Here is a 16814-nt window from a genome sequence, read left to right on the forward strand (position 1 = left end):
AAGTTATAAACCTAGCTCTCAAACCTACTGATCCACTAAGGCTAGGGTATCAGTTTAAAAACTGTACATGCCTCACCTTCTAAAAAGAGTAAAACAGCTTTAGTGCTTTACCTTTCCTGTCTCTGGTGAAAGACGTTACACGTGAGGAGGGATACTCCAAACATATCTCAAAAAAGTTACCTCCCCCTTTAAAAAACTCATTTTAAAAACCAGTTTTCTCCAATCAAAACATTGACCATACCTTCAAAAAAATCAAAATCTTGTAAGTCATCAGGTAGCCGCGGCAGGACGTCTGAAAAGTCCTCCTGGTTCAATTCCAAGTCATGTGGAATGTCAGTGATCTCATTGGCAATGTCATCCGGCAGCTCATCAGCACTCAGCTCTGGCGTGGACGGGCTCCTGGGGAAGACGACACGATTGGCCCCGCCCCCCCCCACTTGACCTCCACATCAGTGTCCCCAAGACAAGTCTGTCGATGCAAAAACGGAAAATCCTAACTCAAAATGTCTCCCTTCCTACTTTAAGAGAAGGAAATCGGAAACCAAAACGACAGAACTCGCCGTATGCAGTTACACACTTCTGCAACACTTACCCATGTATTAAGAGAAGACAACCATTTGGAGATACTATTTTTACTGCAAATTAGAATGAATGACAATTTGGTGCACTAGTAAAATGAATTACAATTAGGTATATCAAGTGTGTCTTAGTACTTTATAGTAGAATTTAAAATCTGGTCAAAATAATAATTAAAAAAAAAAAAAAAAGAAACAGGGCTTCCCTGGTGGCGTGCTGGTTAAAAACCCGCCTGTGCCAATGCAGGGGACACGCGCTCGAGCCCTGGTCCAGGAAGATGCCACACGCCGCAGGGCAACTAAGCCTAGGCGCCACAGCTACTGAGCCTGCGCTCTAGAGCCCGTGCTCCGCAACAAGAGAAGCCACCGCAATAAGAAGCCCGTGCACCGCGACAAAGAGTAGCCCCCACTCGCCACAACTAGAGAAAGCCCGCGTGCAGCAACGAAGACCCAACGCAGCCAAAATAAATAAATAAATAAATGAATGAATAAATAAATAAATACATTTTAAAAAATGAAACAGGTAAAACTGGGATGTTTAGCTGAAACAGAAGCCTCATTCATCTGGTCAAAATGCTTATTACCCCTGACAAAATTAATAATGCATCAGATTTCTGATGGAATATTTCTGTTGGAGCATATATGGAATTTCTGTTGAAATAGAAAAATCTGAGAGTAGTCAAGTAAATTCCCAATATCAGCATTTGCTCTCTTGGTTATCAAAAGCTTTACTTCAGATCTAACCCCATCAGATATTTTGTAAAAAATCATATTGAAAGCTACAAAGTCTAGGCTTATATACCAAATGGTTCCTTTAGCCTACTTCCAACACTAGAAAAGTAAATGAAGCCAGATGTTCTGAGAACAATCAGCACACGTAAAGCAGATGTAAACTCTGGCGCCATCACTGACCGGATGTGAGAGGCCTCCACTGGCAGTGAGACGCTGGTGGGCATGCTGAGGTTCCCCTGAGGAACTGCAGGGGGAATGGGTTTTTGGGGTCGACGAGGTCCACGCCTTCTCTTCTTCTTGTGTTTTTTGGTAAGTGCAGGAGGCTTGGTTTTTTTCCTGGGTTTCCTCTGCTGCTGGTGCTGAACTTTACGGGAGCTATCTCCTCTCAAGAAATTATCCTTTGGAATGAACAAATGGGTATTTTTAAACTGAGATTATTTGGGAAAAACCAAACAGCTATCTGAAAAAAATACTTATTATCTCTTAAAATTCTATATAGTGCCTGAAACTATGTATAACGATAATTAAATGAATAAGAAATTCATCTTAAAATGTAATTCAAATCAATTCAATATATACATAGAGCTCATCCCACATTTACAGGCATTGTCATAGGTGCTGTAGTATAAAAAATTGAATAAAATTTGATTTGTGCTCTCAAAGAACTTAGTCTCCCATGGGAAAAACATGACTACAGGATACATAAATACAGTAGAAAAAATTGGGCAATAATGATATAAACACCTTCTAAGGGTACACAAAAGGAAAATCCTTTATTTGTAGCTATGTGAGATTAAAGAATAAACAGGATTTTAAGTTGTTGGGATAAGGGGGAAGATCATTCTAAGCTAAAGGAAATGGCACAAACGGACAAAAAGGACAGCAAATACTTGGGTATGACTATCGCTCGGGAAATGATGGAGGACAAAGTATAAAAGTAACGTGTAAAGAAGTCTGGAACCAGATCCTGTATGACTCTGAATACTCTGTTAAGGGTTTTAAACTTTATTTTATAGGCAACGGGGAATGATGTTTGATGACAGGAGTACATGTTTTAAAAGGATTAACTATCCTGGTAGCAACGTAAAGGGATAAAGAGAAGAGGCAAGTGAGTGGAGGAAATGGTTCCAATCAGAGGGCTATTTCAACAAGTATTAACAAGACTGATCAATAGCTGAGGGCAAAGTGAGCCGGACAGGAAAAGCGAGGGTCTGTTGAGAGAGAATTCTCAAGATGTGACTGATCCTTGGATGTGGTGAGGATGAGGGGAATATAAAATTCTCAAACGTGTCCAGGATTCCTAGTTGAGGTGATTGTTAGGGGGTAATGCCGTTAGTTGGGATACAGAACACAGCAGAATAAACAGCATCAGGAAAAAAGTTAAGGAATTCAGCTGGGCTCAGATAGAGTTTGAGATGTGAAGACGTCCAGGGAGGCAGGAGAAAACCATATCTGGTGCACAGGAAGGAAGACAGGGATGGAGATGGAGACCTGGAAATCGTGACACAGTAAAAGTCCTTCAAATAATTTATAGGGACCAGGGAGACATGGTAAAGAGAGAAGACAATGGGCACACAGCTTTATAAAACTGTTGCAATTAAGTGAGGAGGCAAAGGAAGAAGAACCAGGAAGGAATAAGAAACCTGCACTACAACTAGCTTTCTTCAGCTAGTACCCTTAAATCTGAAGACCCAGATGCACATTGCACTCTCTCTACAATCGGAAAGCATTTTACAATGACGGCATATTATTCCTGCCGTCAGCCAGGTGATGGTCATTACAGTTGGTGCTGCCTACATGTTCAAAGTTGGTCGTAGCTCTTTGTACTGTCATTGTTTGAATGAAGGTATGTGCACTGTTGGTTTTACATGCCGAGGAAAAACTGCTGTGTATGCAGAAAGGCACAAAAAGCGGCACTGGGTAAACCTGTTACTGGTGAAGCAAATATTCATTATTGAAGAACTGACCACAATCCCCCCCACCCACCTTTTTATTGCAAAGCAACAACCAAAGGAAAAAGGAAAATAATCCACAAAGTGGACAAAGCTGTGTTATAGTAGATGTATGTAGAAAATACTGCCTTTCACACACCAAGGATTAGCTGAAACCAGGAGTGCTATAGAAGATAAAAATATCTATGTCTATCTAAGACTAAAAAAGCTATTTTGGTAAGTATAAAATAAAAATTTTAAGTGATAAGGAATGCACTGTGCAACATTTTTTCCTTCTTGGTGGTATATAAAACAATCGTGGTTTTTACGATTGATGTCACCTTTGAGTTGATGAACTCAGTAATAACTCTTATAATCAAATACGTAAAAAGATCTGAAGACTAATAATTATCACTAGCATCAAACAAACTCAAAGCAAGAAAGAATAAAATTAAGCATAAATTCAGGAAATCTAAAAGATGTTTAATCCCAGACAAATACTTGAATCCAAACACCATTACAGACTCAAAATTCACAAATTTAGAAAGCAACAAAAAAGAGGCTGCTTCCCAGCCTCTGTAATTCCTTTTGGTTCAACACTTGATGTCTACTTTTTTTTATGCCCACTATGTAACTGAATAAATAGTGAATAAGCAGCTACCAGGACCCACCAGGTGCTGGCATCCATTCCAGGATTTCCCTCTAGGACCAGTGTGAATCTTGAGCAGGAGGGAGGAAGAGAGCTCTAGCCAAGAATATACAAATCCTACTGGTTCTGCTTCTAGGCTTCTGTCTTACTCTCTTAGGCTTATGCTGTGTAGCCAGGCAACATGTTTGGTAATGTGCCAGCTCCTCCACACAGAAGTGCCCATGACTGAGACCCTGCCTGGCTCTTGGTATTCCCTTACTTAGCTCCTCCAGAGAACACCTGTGTCCTAGAGGCTTTCCTAAAGCCAACTGTTCATTTACCTACACTACCTACAAACACTGTTCACTCCCAGCATTCTCACTGTCCCATTCTACTTCTATGCAGGACAATGCATTTAGTAACTTACCATCTGTTGTATGGTCTCATACCTGTTGAATACCATGTTCTGTCTGCCAGCCTGGACCTCGGGCAGCTCTAGCCTCTTCTACCAATGGCTGTCCTATCAAGTGGCTGAGTCTAGTTCAGAATCTCACCCCTCTCCCCCACAAGCCATGGGCCTGACCGATAATTTATTCAACCATTACTTATGGAGCATCTCTGTTCCAAGCACTGGGGATATAGTAGCATTGAACAAAAAATGTTCCTGGCTTTGTGAAGTTCACATTCTAGTAGGGGGATTCAGACAATAAACAAACTAATTAATAAATAATGTTAGGCAAATATAAATGTTAGGAAGAAAAATAAGGTAGAGTACGAGGATAAAAAGCAGCAGGGTAGAGGGGAGGCAGAAATGAACTGACACTTGATCAGAAACCTGAATGAAATGAAGGAGTGAGACATGGAGAATCTGGGGAAAGAACACTCCAGGAAAAGAGAAAAACAAGCAGAAAGTCCCTGAGGTGGGAGCATACTTAGAGTGTTTAAGAAAGAGCAAGAAGGCCAATGTTGCTGGAGCTGTGGAAGTGAGGAGAGGGTATAAGACGAAGCTAGAGAGGTTGCCAGGGCCAGATCAGGAGGTGCCTCACAGGCATGGTAAGAATTTCGGGTTGGATTCTAGATGCGATGGGAAGCCACTGGAAAGTTTTGATCAGGGAACTAAAATCATCAGATGTATATTCTAAAAGGCCTGCTCTAAAGGCTACATACTGAATGATTCCATTTAGAAGACATTCTGGAAAATGTAAAATCATACGGACAGAAACAGATCAGTGGGGATAGAAAAGGGCTGACTACAAAGGGCAGGACTAGAGCCTTTTGGGGGGTGATGGAATGAATCTGTGTCTTGATTATGTATCTGTATGCATGTCAAAATTCATAGTACTGTACACGAAAAAGAGTGAACTTTACTATATGTAAATTCAAAGACAGTGGGACCCACATGCATAGTCTACCCTGGCTGATGTGTGAGCAACACATCCGGGCACAGGCGGCATGGCAGGAAGAAGGGAGACTACTTAGGAGACTATTACAATAATGTAGGCAAAGATGATGGTCGCCAAGGCTAAAATGGTAGCAGCGAAGTTGGTAAAATGTGTGTGAATTCAAGATATAGTCTGAAAGCAGAGCCATGAGATTTGCACAGTTTTTATCACCCAGTGTTAGTCTCTCACTGGGGGACTGATAGAATACAAGTGTTTGTTCTACTCTTATGTAATTTTTAACTTAAAAATAGCTCAGGGCTTCCCTGGTGGCGCAGTGGTTGAGAATCTGCCTGCTAATGCAGGGGACATGGGTTCGAGCCCTGGTCTGGGAGGATCCCACATGCCGCGGAGCAACTAGGCCCGTGAGCCACAACTACTGAGACTGCGCGTCTGGAGCCTGTGCTCCGCAACAAGAGAGGCCGCGATAGTGAGAGGCCCATGCACCACGATGAAGAGTGGCCCCCGCTTGCCACAACTAGAGAAGGCCCTCGCACAGAAACGAAGACCCAACACAGCAAAAAAAAAAAAAAAAAAAGCTCAAACTAGGGCTTCCCTGGTGGCGCAGTGGTTGGGAGTCCGCCTGCCGATGGGGGGGACGGGACACGGGTTCGTACCCCGGTCCGGGAGGATCCCACATGCCATGGAGCGGCTGGGCCCGTGAGCCATGGAGCCTGTGCTCCACAACGGGAGAGGCCACAACGGTGAGAGGCCCTCGTACCGCAAAAAAAAAAAAACCAAAAACTCAAAGTAGTGTCAGATTCTACAACTGCCTTCAAAGAGAAAGCCATCTGTATCGTACTGTAGAAACTTTGCATTGAAAATAACTTTTAAAACCCTGATTAATATTATTTTATACTGTATTTTTATTTTACATTATTATATAAAATATATATTATTTTATGAATTTATAAGCAGCTCATGAAGCTCAATAACAAAAAAACAAACAACCCAATCCAAAAATGGGCAGAAGACCTAAATAGACATTTCTCCACAGAAGATATACAGACTGCCAACAAACACATAAAAGGATGCTCAACATCTTTACTCATTAGAGAAATGCAAATCAAAACTACAATGAGATATCATCTCACACCAGTCAGAATGGCCATCATCAAAAAATCTAGAAACAATAAATGCTGGAGAGGGTGTGGAAAAAAGGGAACACTCTTGCACTGCTGGTGGGAATGTGAATTGGTACAGCCACTATGGAGAACAGTATGGAGGTTCCTTAAAAAACTACAAATAGAACTACCATATGACCCAGCAATCCCACTACTGGGCATATACCCTGAGAAAACCATAATTCAAAAAGAGACATGTACCAAAATGTTCATAGCAGCCCTATTTACAATAGCCCGGAGATGGAAACAACCTAAGTGTCCATCATCGGATGAGTGGGTAAAGAAGATGTGGCACATATATACAATGGAATATTACTCAGCCATAAAAAGAAATGAAATTGAGCTATTTGTAATGAGGTGGATGGACCTAGAGTCTGTCATACAGAGTGAAGTAAGTCAGAAAGAGAAAGACAAATACTGTATGCTGACACATATATATGGAATTTAAGAAAAAAAAATGTCATGAAGAACATAGGGGTAAGACAGGAATAAAGACACAGACCTACTTGAGAATGGACTTGAGGATATGGGGAGGGGGAAGGGTAAGCTGTGACAAAGTGAAAGAGCGGCATGGACATATATACACTACCAAACGTAAGGTAGATAGCTAGTGGGAAGCAGCCGCATAGCACAGGGAGATCAGCTCGGTGCTTTGTGACCGCCTGGAGGGGTGGGATAGGGAGGGTGGGAGGGAGACACAAAAGGGAGGGGATATGGGAACATATGTATATGTATAACTGATTAAATTTGTTATAAAGCAAAAAATTTAAAAAATTAAAAAATTAAAAAAAAAATAAAAAAATATATATTATTTTATGACTAATCTTATTATACTAATTCAACCTTCTGTTTGCCTGGCTGAATCTACCTAAGTAGGAATGTTTAACCAGCTGAAAAGTATAAACTGCTTTCAATTTCTTTAGAAGCATTCACATAAAAACTGTTATACTAATCATCAACTCACTAAATCAATAAAGCAGATCCTAAAGTACAGCCTCCCTATTTAACAATATTTTCCTAGTCTTATTAGAAGTATGATGGAATGGTATAACTTTAAAACCAACATTTACAACCAGGATCATTTACTTCAGTGGTTTGAAAGCTACAGTGCCCGTATTACCAAGGGTCTGTGAAATCATCAATGAAGGTCCACAAAAGGGGTTCAAAAAACATACGGAAGTCATCATTTAACCGTGATAAAACCTCAATAAGCTAACAAAAATGTCTATATTTTAAATGTTTTAAAATTAAAATGGGAAAGTAATTATTCACTATTTGTATACGTAGTTTAGTATACAACTTTTCAAAATATATGGTCCATAAAGGAAGTCTAGAAAATAAAACAGGTTCTTAGAGAAGAAGCCGGTTAACTTCATACACGGCAACTGAGGTCTAGAAAGGATGACTCATTAGTCCATGTTACACATACAGCTAGTGGCAAAGCCAGGACCACAGTGTTACACTACTAAGTCCTGTCCAATGGCCACTTGGTTACCCTGACGCATCCCTGCAAACTAAAATATGCTCATAGCAGGTAAGAGCTGTCTTATTCAACTTTTTAATACATAGGTACCTAGCACAATACCTTGCAAATAGCAGAACAACTCAGTAAGTGTCTGATGGGTGAAATGCATTTACTTGAAGTGATTATATAATTCAGGTAGTTCACTAATTCAGACTTTCCTCTCCAAATTATTCTGAATTAATTAGGGCTTATGCTACCACATTAACTAAAGCAATAATTAAGTCCAATGGAATTATAATAAGGGTTGGCTTTTGGCTGAAATTTCATCAAATATCCAAGACATTCGCAGAATTATATATAAGAAAAGCAAAATCCTAGAGAAATGGAGCAAAGAAAGATCTTGGGAAATCTGCCTATGTATAAGAAAATGTATCTTGAGGAGAAGAGAAGTATAGACTAGCTATAGATAATAAACAAAAATGACCACATCTAACTAACTACTACTTTCTAGAACAGTGTTTTTTTTTCAGTGAGGGTATAAAATTAATTCAATAGGTTATGACCAGCATTTTTTTTTTAGTGAAATAGAAGAGACTACAAAATATGAGGTACTAAAAGAGTATTGTTTCACAAAACTTGTTTCAGTGATTTACATACATATAGTTTGTACTAAGTCATAAAATATTTCCTACTCTGGACAGCTATCAAAACTTTGAAAGCCTCAAGCTATTATATATAGGATGGATAAACAAGTTCCTACTGTACAGCACAGGGAACTGCATTCAATATCCTGTGAAAACTATAATGAAAAGGAGTATGCATATACATATATGTATAACTGAGTCACTTTGTTGTACAGAAGAAATTAACACAACATTGTAAATCAACCATACTTCAATACAATTTAAAATATATATATATATAAACTTTGAAAGCCTCTGTTGCAGAAAATAAAATTTGAACTTACCATTTTTTTGGCATGTTCTTCACACAGAGGTGTCTGGTGTGTAATGTCAAAAACGGGCACAGAGCACTGCTGTCCATCTGCAAACTTGGCTGTGCAACTTGAGAAGAGTTGCTGAGAGCGGTTCAAAAGGATATCTGGGTTTTTTTTTTAAGTTAGGAATAAGATACACTGAAACCATTTAATTTTTCGAGTTCTACATAAAATTTTTCTTCCCTAACTTGTGCTTAGTAAGTATAAATTTTATTATCTATAAAAGCTAAAGAACCAACCCAACTACTAAGAATAGAAAAATGATAATAGTTGAACTTCTCATCTTTATTTCTCAGAATATACTTCTGAAGGAGTCTATTTTGCTAATGAGCTTCTAACATGAGTCTCCCATTGTGATTTATGGCCATTGTGATTTCTGTTATTTGGAGAAGCAGGGTCATTTCCTTCCTAACACATTGACTCCTAAAAGTTCCACTATGATGATTAAAAACAAACAAACAAAAAACTTTATTTTAAGGAAAATTTCTGCCTAAGATACTCATCAAGAATAAATATTTAAAGATATAATTACAAAAAACTTGACTATCCAAATTTGAATTTTTCATTTCACACTTCCCACACCAAACTCAAACTCATAACTTATGAAAAATTACTTTTAAATCAAAACTGTACTGTTAAAATTGGAACATCAGCTTTTTATCATCATCATTTTTAAGCATCTATACTTTTAGCCAGCCACTAACTACATTTCCTTATTTACTTTTTATCTATTAAGGAAATACCTTTCATTTTTCCTTTATGCTTTTACAGTTAAGGCTATTTATAAAGCCTTTACTGCGTAGAAACTACTGCTGAAAAAGCTGTGAAAATACAACACCAAGAACAGAAAGGAAGGCAAAAATCAGACAGATAGCAAAGAAAAGTAATTGCAATTATATAAATTTTTAAAATGCTACTCAACTTCAAATGTTTAATAAAAGTGAAAATAATAAGGTTTCATAACCAGTCTGAAGCTCCTTAACATAGGTTTTCCTCGAGTATATCCTGTCTTAAGATATATTCTTTCCTAGTCAGTGATGTTTGTTATCTTTCATCTCAAATCAGCACCATGTTCTATAAAAATAGCAAATTAATCCCATAGCAAAAAGTGTACTGTAAAACTGCATAACTTTCGTGGAAGACTAAAAACAGTTTTTGAATAATGGGATTTGACTTTCCCATCAATGAGTGTCATGGTTGCCTCATACAAACTACCTAGAACCACTGGAAGGACCAGAATCCTATTAACAAAATTTATTTAAGTGACAGCCACTGGAAAAACCTACTACTTGCTGTCAACTTTGCTCATTTTGATATGATTCTTGAATACAGAGTCACAATGGTATAAGCAGGAAAAAACTATTCAGAGGACACCAAGAACATGAGAAGTAATATAAAAATTATTTTCAATTATTACAGTTATGATTTCAAAAGCCATTCATCACTTGGCCTGAGAATGAAATATATCACCCAATGAATTAGTACTTTTCAATGCACACTTGATTTAGTTAAGAGGATACGTTGGAAACAATGTCTGGTGAATGGAAGGGCTTTGTTGGTGCACTGTTCACCCTTCACGGTCCCACTGCATGCTGCTGGCTCCACCTCCTTCAACTTGGTCCGGCTTATGCTAAGGAACAAAAACCACAAAACTGATTTTTAAAAATGGTTTAAGAATCCAGGGCAATTATTTAAATAATGTTACTACTCTGTAACACCCACATTTTTAACTACCTACATTCATTATTTAAATGCAAATATGGGGGCTTCCCTGGTGGCGCAGTGGATAAGAATCCGCCTGCCAACGCAGGGGACACGGGTTAGAGCCCTGGTCTGGGAAGATCCCACGTGCCGCAGAGCAACTAAGCCTGTGGGCCACAACAACTGAGCCTGCCAGCCACACTACTGAGCCCCCGTGCCACAACTACTGAAGCCCGTGTGCCTAGAGCCCGTGCTCCACAACAAGAGAAGCCACCGCAGTGAGAAGCCCACGCACCGCAACAAAGAGTAGCCCCCACTTGACACAACTAGAGAAAGCCCACACGCAGCAATGAAGACCCAACACAGCCATACATAAATAAATAAATTTATTTTTAAAAATGCAAATATGGGCTCCCCTGGTGGCGCAGTGGTTGAGAGTCCGCCTCCCGATGCAGGGGACACGGGTTCGCGCCCCGGTCCGGGAATATCCCACATGCCGCGGAGAGGCTGGGCCCGTGAGCCATGGCCGCTGAGCCTGCGCGTCCGGAGCCTGTGCTCCGCAAAGGGAGAGGCCACAACAGTGAGAGGCCCGCGTACCACAAAAAAAAAAAAAATGCAAATATGAATTACAACGACCAGTTCCAATACTTCTCCAACCTACTGACAAAACAAATATTACATTATAATTGGTCTCAGCTATGTCTATCTGTTTTTGTTTTTTTGCTTTTTTAAGTGATATTTTGGTTTCTTTTACTTTACAAAGAGGCAGTAGAGAATAGTGATGAAGACCATGAGACTAGATCAGACAGACCTGGCTCTGAATCTCTGCTCTACCTCTTATTAGCTGTGACCTTGGGCAAGTTACTTAGCCTTGCTTAAGCCTCAACTTCCTCACCTGTAAAGTGGAGATAAGAGTACTTCTAGTCGACAGGCAAGCACCAAAAGACATAACACACCTAAAACACTTACCACATACAGTATATAGTATGGTACACAGCTAGTAAAGAGTCCATGGTTGTTAGTCACCACCATCATCATCATCATTTTCTTCAGTTTATTTTTTTAACATCTTTATTGGAGTATAATTGCTTTACAATGGTGTGTTAGTTTCTGCTTTATAACAAAGTGAATCACTTATACATATACATATATCCCCATATCTCTTCCCTCTTGCGTCTCCCTCCCTCCCACCCTCCCTATCCCACGCCTCTAGGTGGTCACAAAGCACTGAGCTGATCTCCCTGTGCTATGCGGCTGCTTCCCACTAGCCATCTATTTTACATTTGCTAGTGTATACATGTCCATGCCACTCTCTCACTTCGTCCCAGTTTACCCTTCCCCCTCCCGTGTCCTCAAGTCCATTCTTTACGTCTGCGTCTTTCTTCCTGTCCTGCCTCGTCAAGCTGCTAAACAATACATCTGCAGAAAACTTAACCTAGTACATGAGGAATGGGATACAGAACAGAGAGCTAGGCAGTGAAGAATCTCCTTTCCACCCTCGTCTTGATTTGCTAGTTCCCACTCGCTCTATAATAAGTATTCATTTTATTAGTTTGTGATCCTTCCATAGTTTTATACAAACATAAAAATAATTTAAAAATAAACAATATTTAAATTCTTGAAAGTATCAATATAAAAACTATGCTATCTATGTAATTCTATAAAGCGTCACAAACTGTTAAGCCTTTAACACATGCCTGAGTATGGAAAAAGAATCTACCTAATGCACTGAGTCACAAGTCAGACATCAAAAATAGAGAAATACTTTGAATTGTTTGTTTCTAATATCTTTCTAAGGATTTAAGTGGAATCATTTACACTAATTAGAGAAGGTCATATAGAATAAGTTACACATGAACTTATTACATAAAATCTAAATAAAAGAATATTTTCATTATAATTGTAACTTTCATATAAACAGTAAATGCAAACAGATGCTGCCAGGTGCTGCCATAGAAGTTTCGTTAATTAAGAGTTCTGCAAGATTTGTCAGATCACAAGAGTGAGAAGCTAGGTCATTAAGCCCTGTAAAAAGAATACACATTTTCAAAAAAGACGAAGCTTTACTATTTTGGCAGCTAAGCCTAATTCCTCTTGGTCTAGATTTAAAAAGAAGGTACCTCTCTATTTTGAATGGATAATTTTCATTGAACAGTTTAATAATTTGCTCAGCCAGCTACCAGGCCTAGTGTTACAACACGACCCTCACTTTCTTTACCCTAAACTTCAAAGCAAACCATTGGTTTCATTTTTTAAAATCACCATTATGTTCCAACTCACCAATCTTTCTCTTAAAATAAACCCAAAGCCAGAATTTCAACATCCCCATGGATAATTAAGGTAAAAATGCCTGCTGTGATGTTAGATATATTTTATTATCCAAATAATCCCAACAAAACAAAGGTTTTGATGTTAATATGAAAATATCTACAACGGGCTTCCCATTTGTATGCTCTACTGGATACCCCATTGAAAAGGAAGTTTTCACACAACCAGCACTACCTCTCTTCAGGATTGTGGGTTACAAGATACTGAGATTTGGGTTTACATATTTTAAGCTATTTCAATGACTTGTTCCACATATTCACCAATAAATATGACGAAGTTATTATATAAAGAACACTTTAATGTTGTTCAGTTTATATCTAAACTATATTTAAAGAATACCTATTAGAAGGTAGTCACTACACTTTTAATTTCTAAAATATTTAATGACTTCCCTGGTGGTGCAGTGGTTAAGAATCTGCCTGCCGGGCTTCCCTGGTGGCGCAGTGGTTGAGAGTCCGCCTGCCGATGCAGGGGACACAGGTTCATGCCCAGGTCCAGGAAGATCCCTCATGCCGCAGAGCGGCTGGGCCCGTGAGCCATGGCCACTGAGCCTGCGCGTCCAGAGCCTGTGCTCCACAACGGGAGAGGCCACAACAGTGAGAGGCCCGCGTAACGCAAAAAAGAGAATCTGCCTGCCAATGCAGGGGACTTGGGTTCGATCCCTGGTCTGGGAAGATCCCACATGCCGCAGAACAACTAAGCCCGTGTGCCACAACTACTGAGCCTGAGCTCTGGCACCCGCAGCCACAACTACTGAGCCGGCATGCTGCAACTACTGAAGCCCAAGTGCCTAGAGCCCGTGCTCCGCAACGAGAGAAGCCACAACGATAAGAAGCCCACACACCACAGCGAAGAGTAACCTCCGCTCCCTGCAACTAGAGAAAGCCCGCGCACAGCAACGTAGCCAAAAATCAATAAATTTATAAATAAATAAAATATTTAACAGCGGGACTTCCTTGGCGGTCCAGTGGTTAAGACTCCACGCTTCCACTGCAGGGGGCACGGGTTCGATTCCAGGGAACTAAGATCCTGCATGCCGTGCAGCACAGCCAAAAAATTTTTAAAGAGGGCTTCCCTGGTGGCGCAGTGGTTGAGAGTCCACCTGCCGATGCAGGGGACACGGGTTCGTGCCCCGGTCCAGGAAGACCCCACATGCCTCCAAGCGGCTGGGCCCGTGAGCCATGGCCGCTGAGCCTGCGCGTCCAGAGCCTGTGCTCCGCAACGGGAGAGGCCACAACAGTGAGAGGCCCGCATATCGCAAAAAAAAAAAAAAAAATTTAAAGAAATAAAATTTTAAAAATTTAAAAACAAAATAAATAAAATAAAATAAAAATAAAATATTTAATAGCAACCTTTTAAATGTCTTTTGTGGAACTAGGTCTTTGAGAACAAAAAATATTAAACACAGTGGACATTATTCAATTGACAGCTGATTTCTGCAAACCTAAAATATATGTGACATTATTCAACTGACAGCTGATTTCTGCAAACCTAAAGTATATGTAATGTAAAGCAGCTAGCTACTAATCACCAACGAATGATTATGGCACACTGTCATATGATTGAGACATAACCAAATGACATCACATAAATCTGAGAACTATAATCAAGTTCATCTTGGTGTTTGTTTGTAATACTTAGTTATCATGAAATTTTCTTAAAAACATCACTAAGGGTGGTTTGGGAGATGTTCTGAAAAGGAAGCAGTCCTTTTGCCAGTTAAAAATCATAGGTATGGGCTTCCCTGGTGGCGCAGTGGTTGAGAGTCTGCCTGCCGATGCAGGAGACACGGGTTCGTGCCCCGGTCCGGGAAGATCCCACATGCCACGGAGCGGCTGGGTCCATGAGCCATGGCCGCTGAGCCTGTGCGTCTGGAGCCTGTGCTCCGCAACGGGAGAGGCCACAACAGTGAGAGGCCCACATACTGCAAAAAAAAAATTAAAAAAATAAAATAAAATAAACACCTTATGTTTAAAAAAAAAAAAAAAAAATCATAGGTAGGGCTTCCCTGGTGGCGCAGTGGTTGAGAGTCCGCCTGCCGATGCAGAGAACGAGGGTTCGTGCCCCGGTCCAGGAATATCCCATATGCCGCGGAGCGGCTGGGCCCGTGAGCCATGGCCGCTGAGCCTGCGCGTCCGGAGCCTGTGCTCCGCAACGGGAGAGGCCACAACAGTGAGAGGCCCACGTACCACAAAAAAAAAAAATCATAGGTAAATACAGCTTCCACACAAATAGCAAATTGTCCCAAGCTCACAGTATAGTCTCTTTCATCTTTGACAGGGTCATAATAATATACGAGACCCGATATATACAATGGTCTACATCTAGATTGTTTCATGCTGGACAAAGCTCAAATTTCTACTGAAATTATACTCTTGAAAGCATTATATAATATAAATGTTAAATACCATTATTTTAAAACCTATGTCAGACTGAGTGAGTTCTTTCAATAAACAGAGAATAGACCTTCACTTGTTCAATTCTATTCATTCATTCATCAACCCTGGAGATTAAAAACAAAATATAACTTGTTCCTGCCCTCACAGAAACCACTGTCTAGCATGACGGACAGACATTAATGTAAGTATAAATTCTACAATGAAGCAGAGTACAGAGCACAACAGCATATATATCAGGGGGACCCAACACAGTCAGTGGAATCTGGGAATGTTTCTCTGAGAAAGGCAAGTCTCTGAGTAAGTAAGAAGTAAGCTAAGAACTAAAGATGTTCTATGACAGACACTACCTCCATTACAGGGGACTGGGAGCTCTTAAGAGTGAGGGGAGCTTTTTTCGTCTTGGCCGCCGACATGCCATCCAGACTAAGGAAGACCCGGAAACTTAGGGGCCACGTGAGCCACGGCCATGGCCTCATCGGCAAACACCGGAAGCACCCGGGAGGCCACGGTAATGCTGGTGGCATGCATCACCACAGGATCAACTTTGATAAACATCACCCAGGATACTTTGGGAAAGCTGGTATGAGGCATTACCACTTAAAGAGGAACCAGAGCTTCTGCCCAACTGTCAACCTTGATAAATTGTGGACCTTGGTCAGTGAGCAGACACGGGTAAATGCTGCCAAGAACAAGACTGGAGCTGCTCCTATCATTGACGTGGTGCGATCGGGTTACTACAAAGTTCTGGGGAAGGGAAAGCTCCCAAAGCAGCCTGCCATCGTGAAGGCCAAATTCTTCAGCAGAAGAGCTGAGGAGAAGATTAAGGGTGTCGGTGGGGCTTGTGTCCTGGTAGCTTGAAGCCACATGGTGGGAGATTCATTAAATGATAACAAGTGCTTTTCAAAAAAAAAAAAAAAAGAGTGAGGGGAAATACTGCAGGCTGCAACCACTATGGAGGTATATTAGATATACATACACAGTTTCAAACAACTTAAATATGCCAAGAAGCAGAAAAATCTTAAGGGCATAGTATTTTTTGAGATACTCAACTGAAAAACCGCATTTTTTTTTACAGCAAATATAATGAAAACCAAATTAAACAAAATGAAATTTCAAAAATTATATAGCTATGTAAGGAATATGATCAATAGCTACAAAGCAAAGGTTAATTTTTAGTTTTCTGCTTGTTTTAAACTCTTTTTTCCTCAAATGAGTCATGCATGATCACTATAGAAAAATTAAAATACACAGACTACAATTTTTTTTTAACTTTATCATAATCCCACCACTAGAGGTAACCACTGGTAACATTTAGGTATATAAACCCCGAAATGTTTTATCTATATAATGTTTATTTGTGCATGTGCGCACGTGCACACACACACAGAAAAAGACTAGAAGGAGATAGAATCAAAATGTTCACAGTGCTTGGTCTGTTTTGTGAATGGTGATATTATGGTGATTTTCTGCCTTTTTCTATATTTTGCAAATTTTC

At 40.1% G+C, this 16814-nt stretch overlaps 2 protein-coding genes across 3 annotated transcripts in view; one reads left to right on the top strand and one right to left on the bottom strand.

The window, feature by feature from the left end:
* Positions 1–16814, bottom strand: part of INO80D (INO80 complex subunit D) — a 75190-nt gene that overhangs the window by 13102 nt on the left and 45274 nt on the right. For both annotated transcript variants that reach the window (XM_081243078.1, XM_081243077.1), the window contains exons 7-10: positions 10412–10521; positions 8862–8995; positions 1488–1705; positions 242–399 (exon numbers count right to left, since the gene is read on the bottom strand). In XM_081243078.1, the coding sequence (XP_081099204.1) occupies positions 242–399; positions 1488–1705; positions 8862–8995; positions 10412–10521 (620 nt within the window). The remainder of the gene's footprint in view (positions 1–241; positions 400–1487; positions 1706–8861; positions 8996–10411; positions 10522–16814) is intronic.
* On the top strand, positions 15710–16250 carry LOC308621935 (large ribosomal subunit protein uL15-like). The gene has a single exon (XM_081242787.1). The coding sequence runs from the start codon at positions 15731–15733 to the stop codon at positions 16175–16177; it is 447 nt and encodes a 148-aa protein (XP_081098913.1). The 5' UTR covers positions 15710–15730; the 3' UTR covers positions 16178–16250.

The sequence above is a fragment of the Mesoplodon bidens genome (assembly GCF_964165515.1).
Source record: "Mesoplodon bidens genome assembly, chromosome: 8".
Lineage (NCBI taxonomy): Eukaryota > Metazoa > Chordata > Mammalia > Artiodactyla > Ziphiidae > Mesoplodon > Mesoplodon bidens.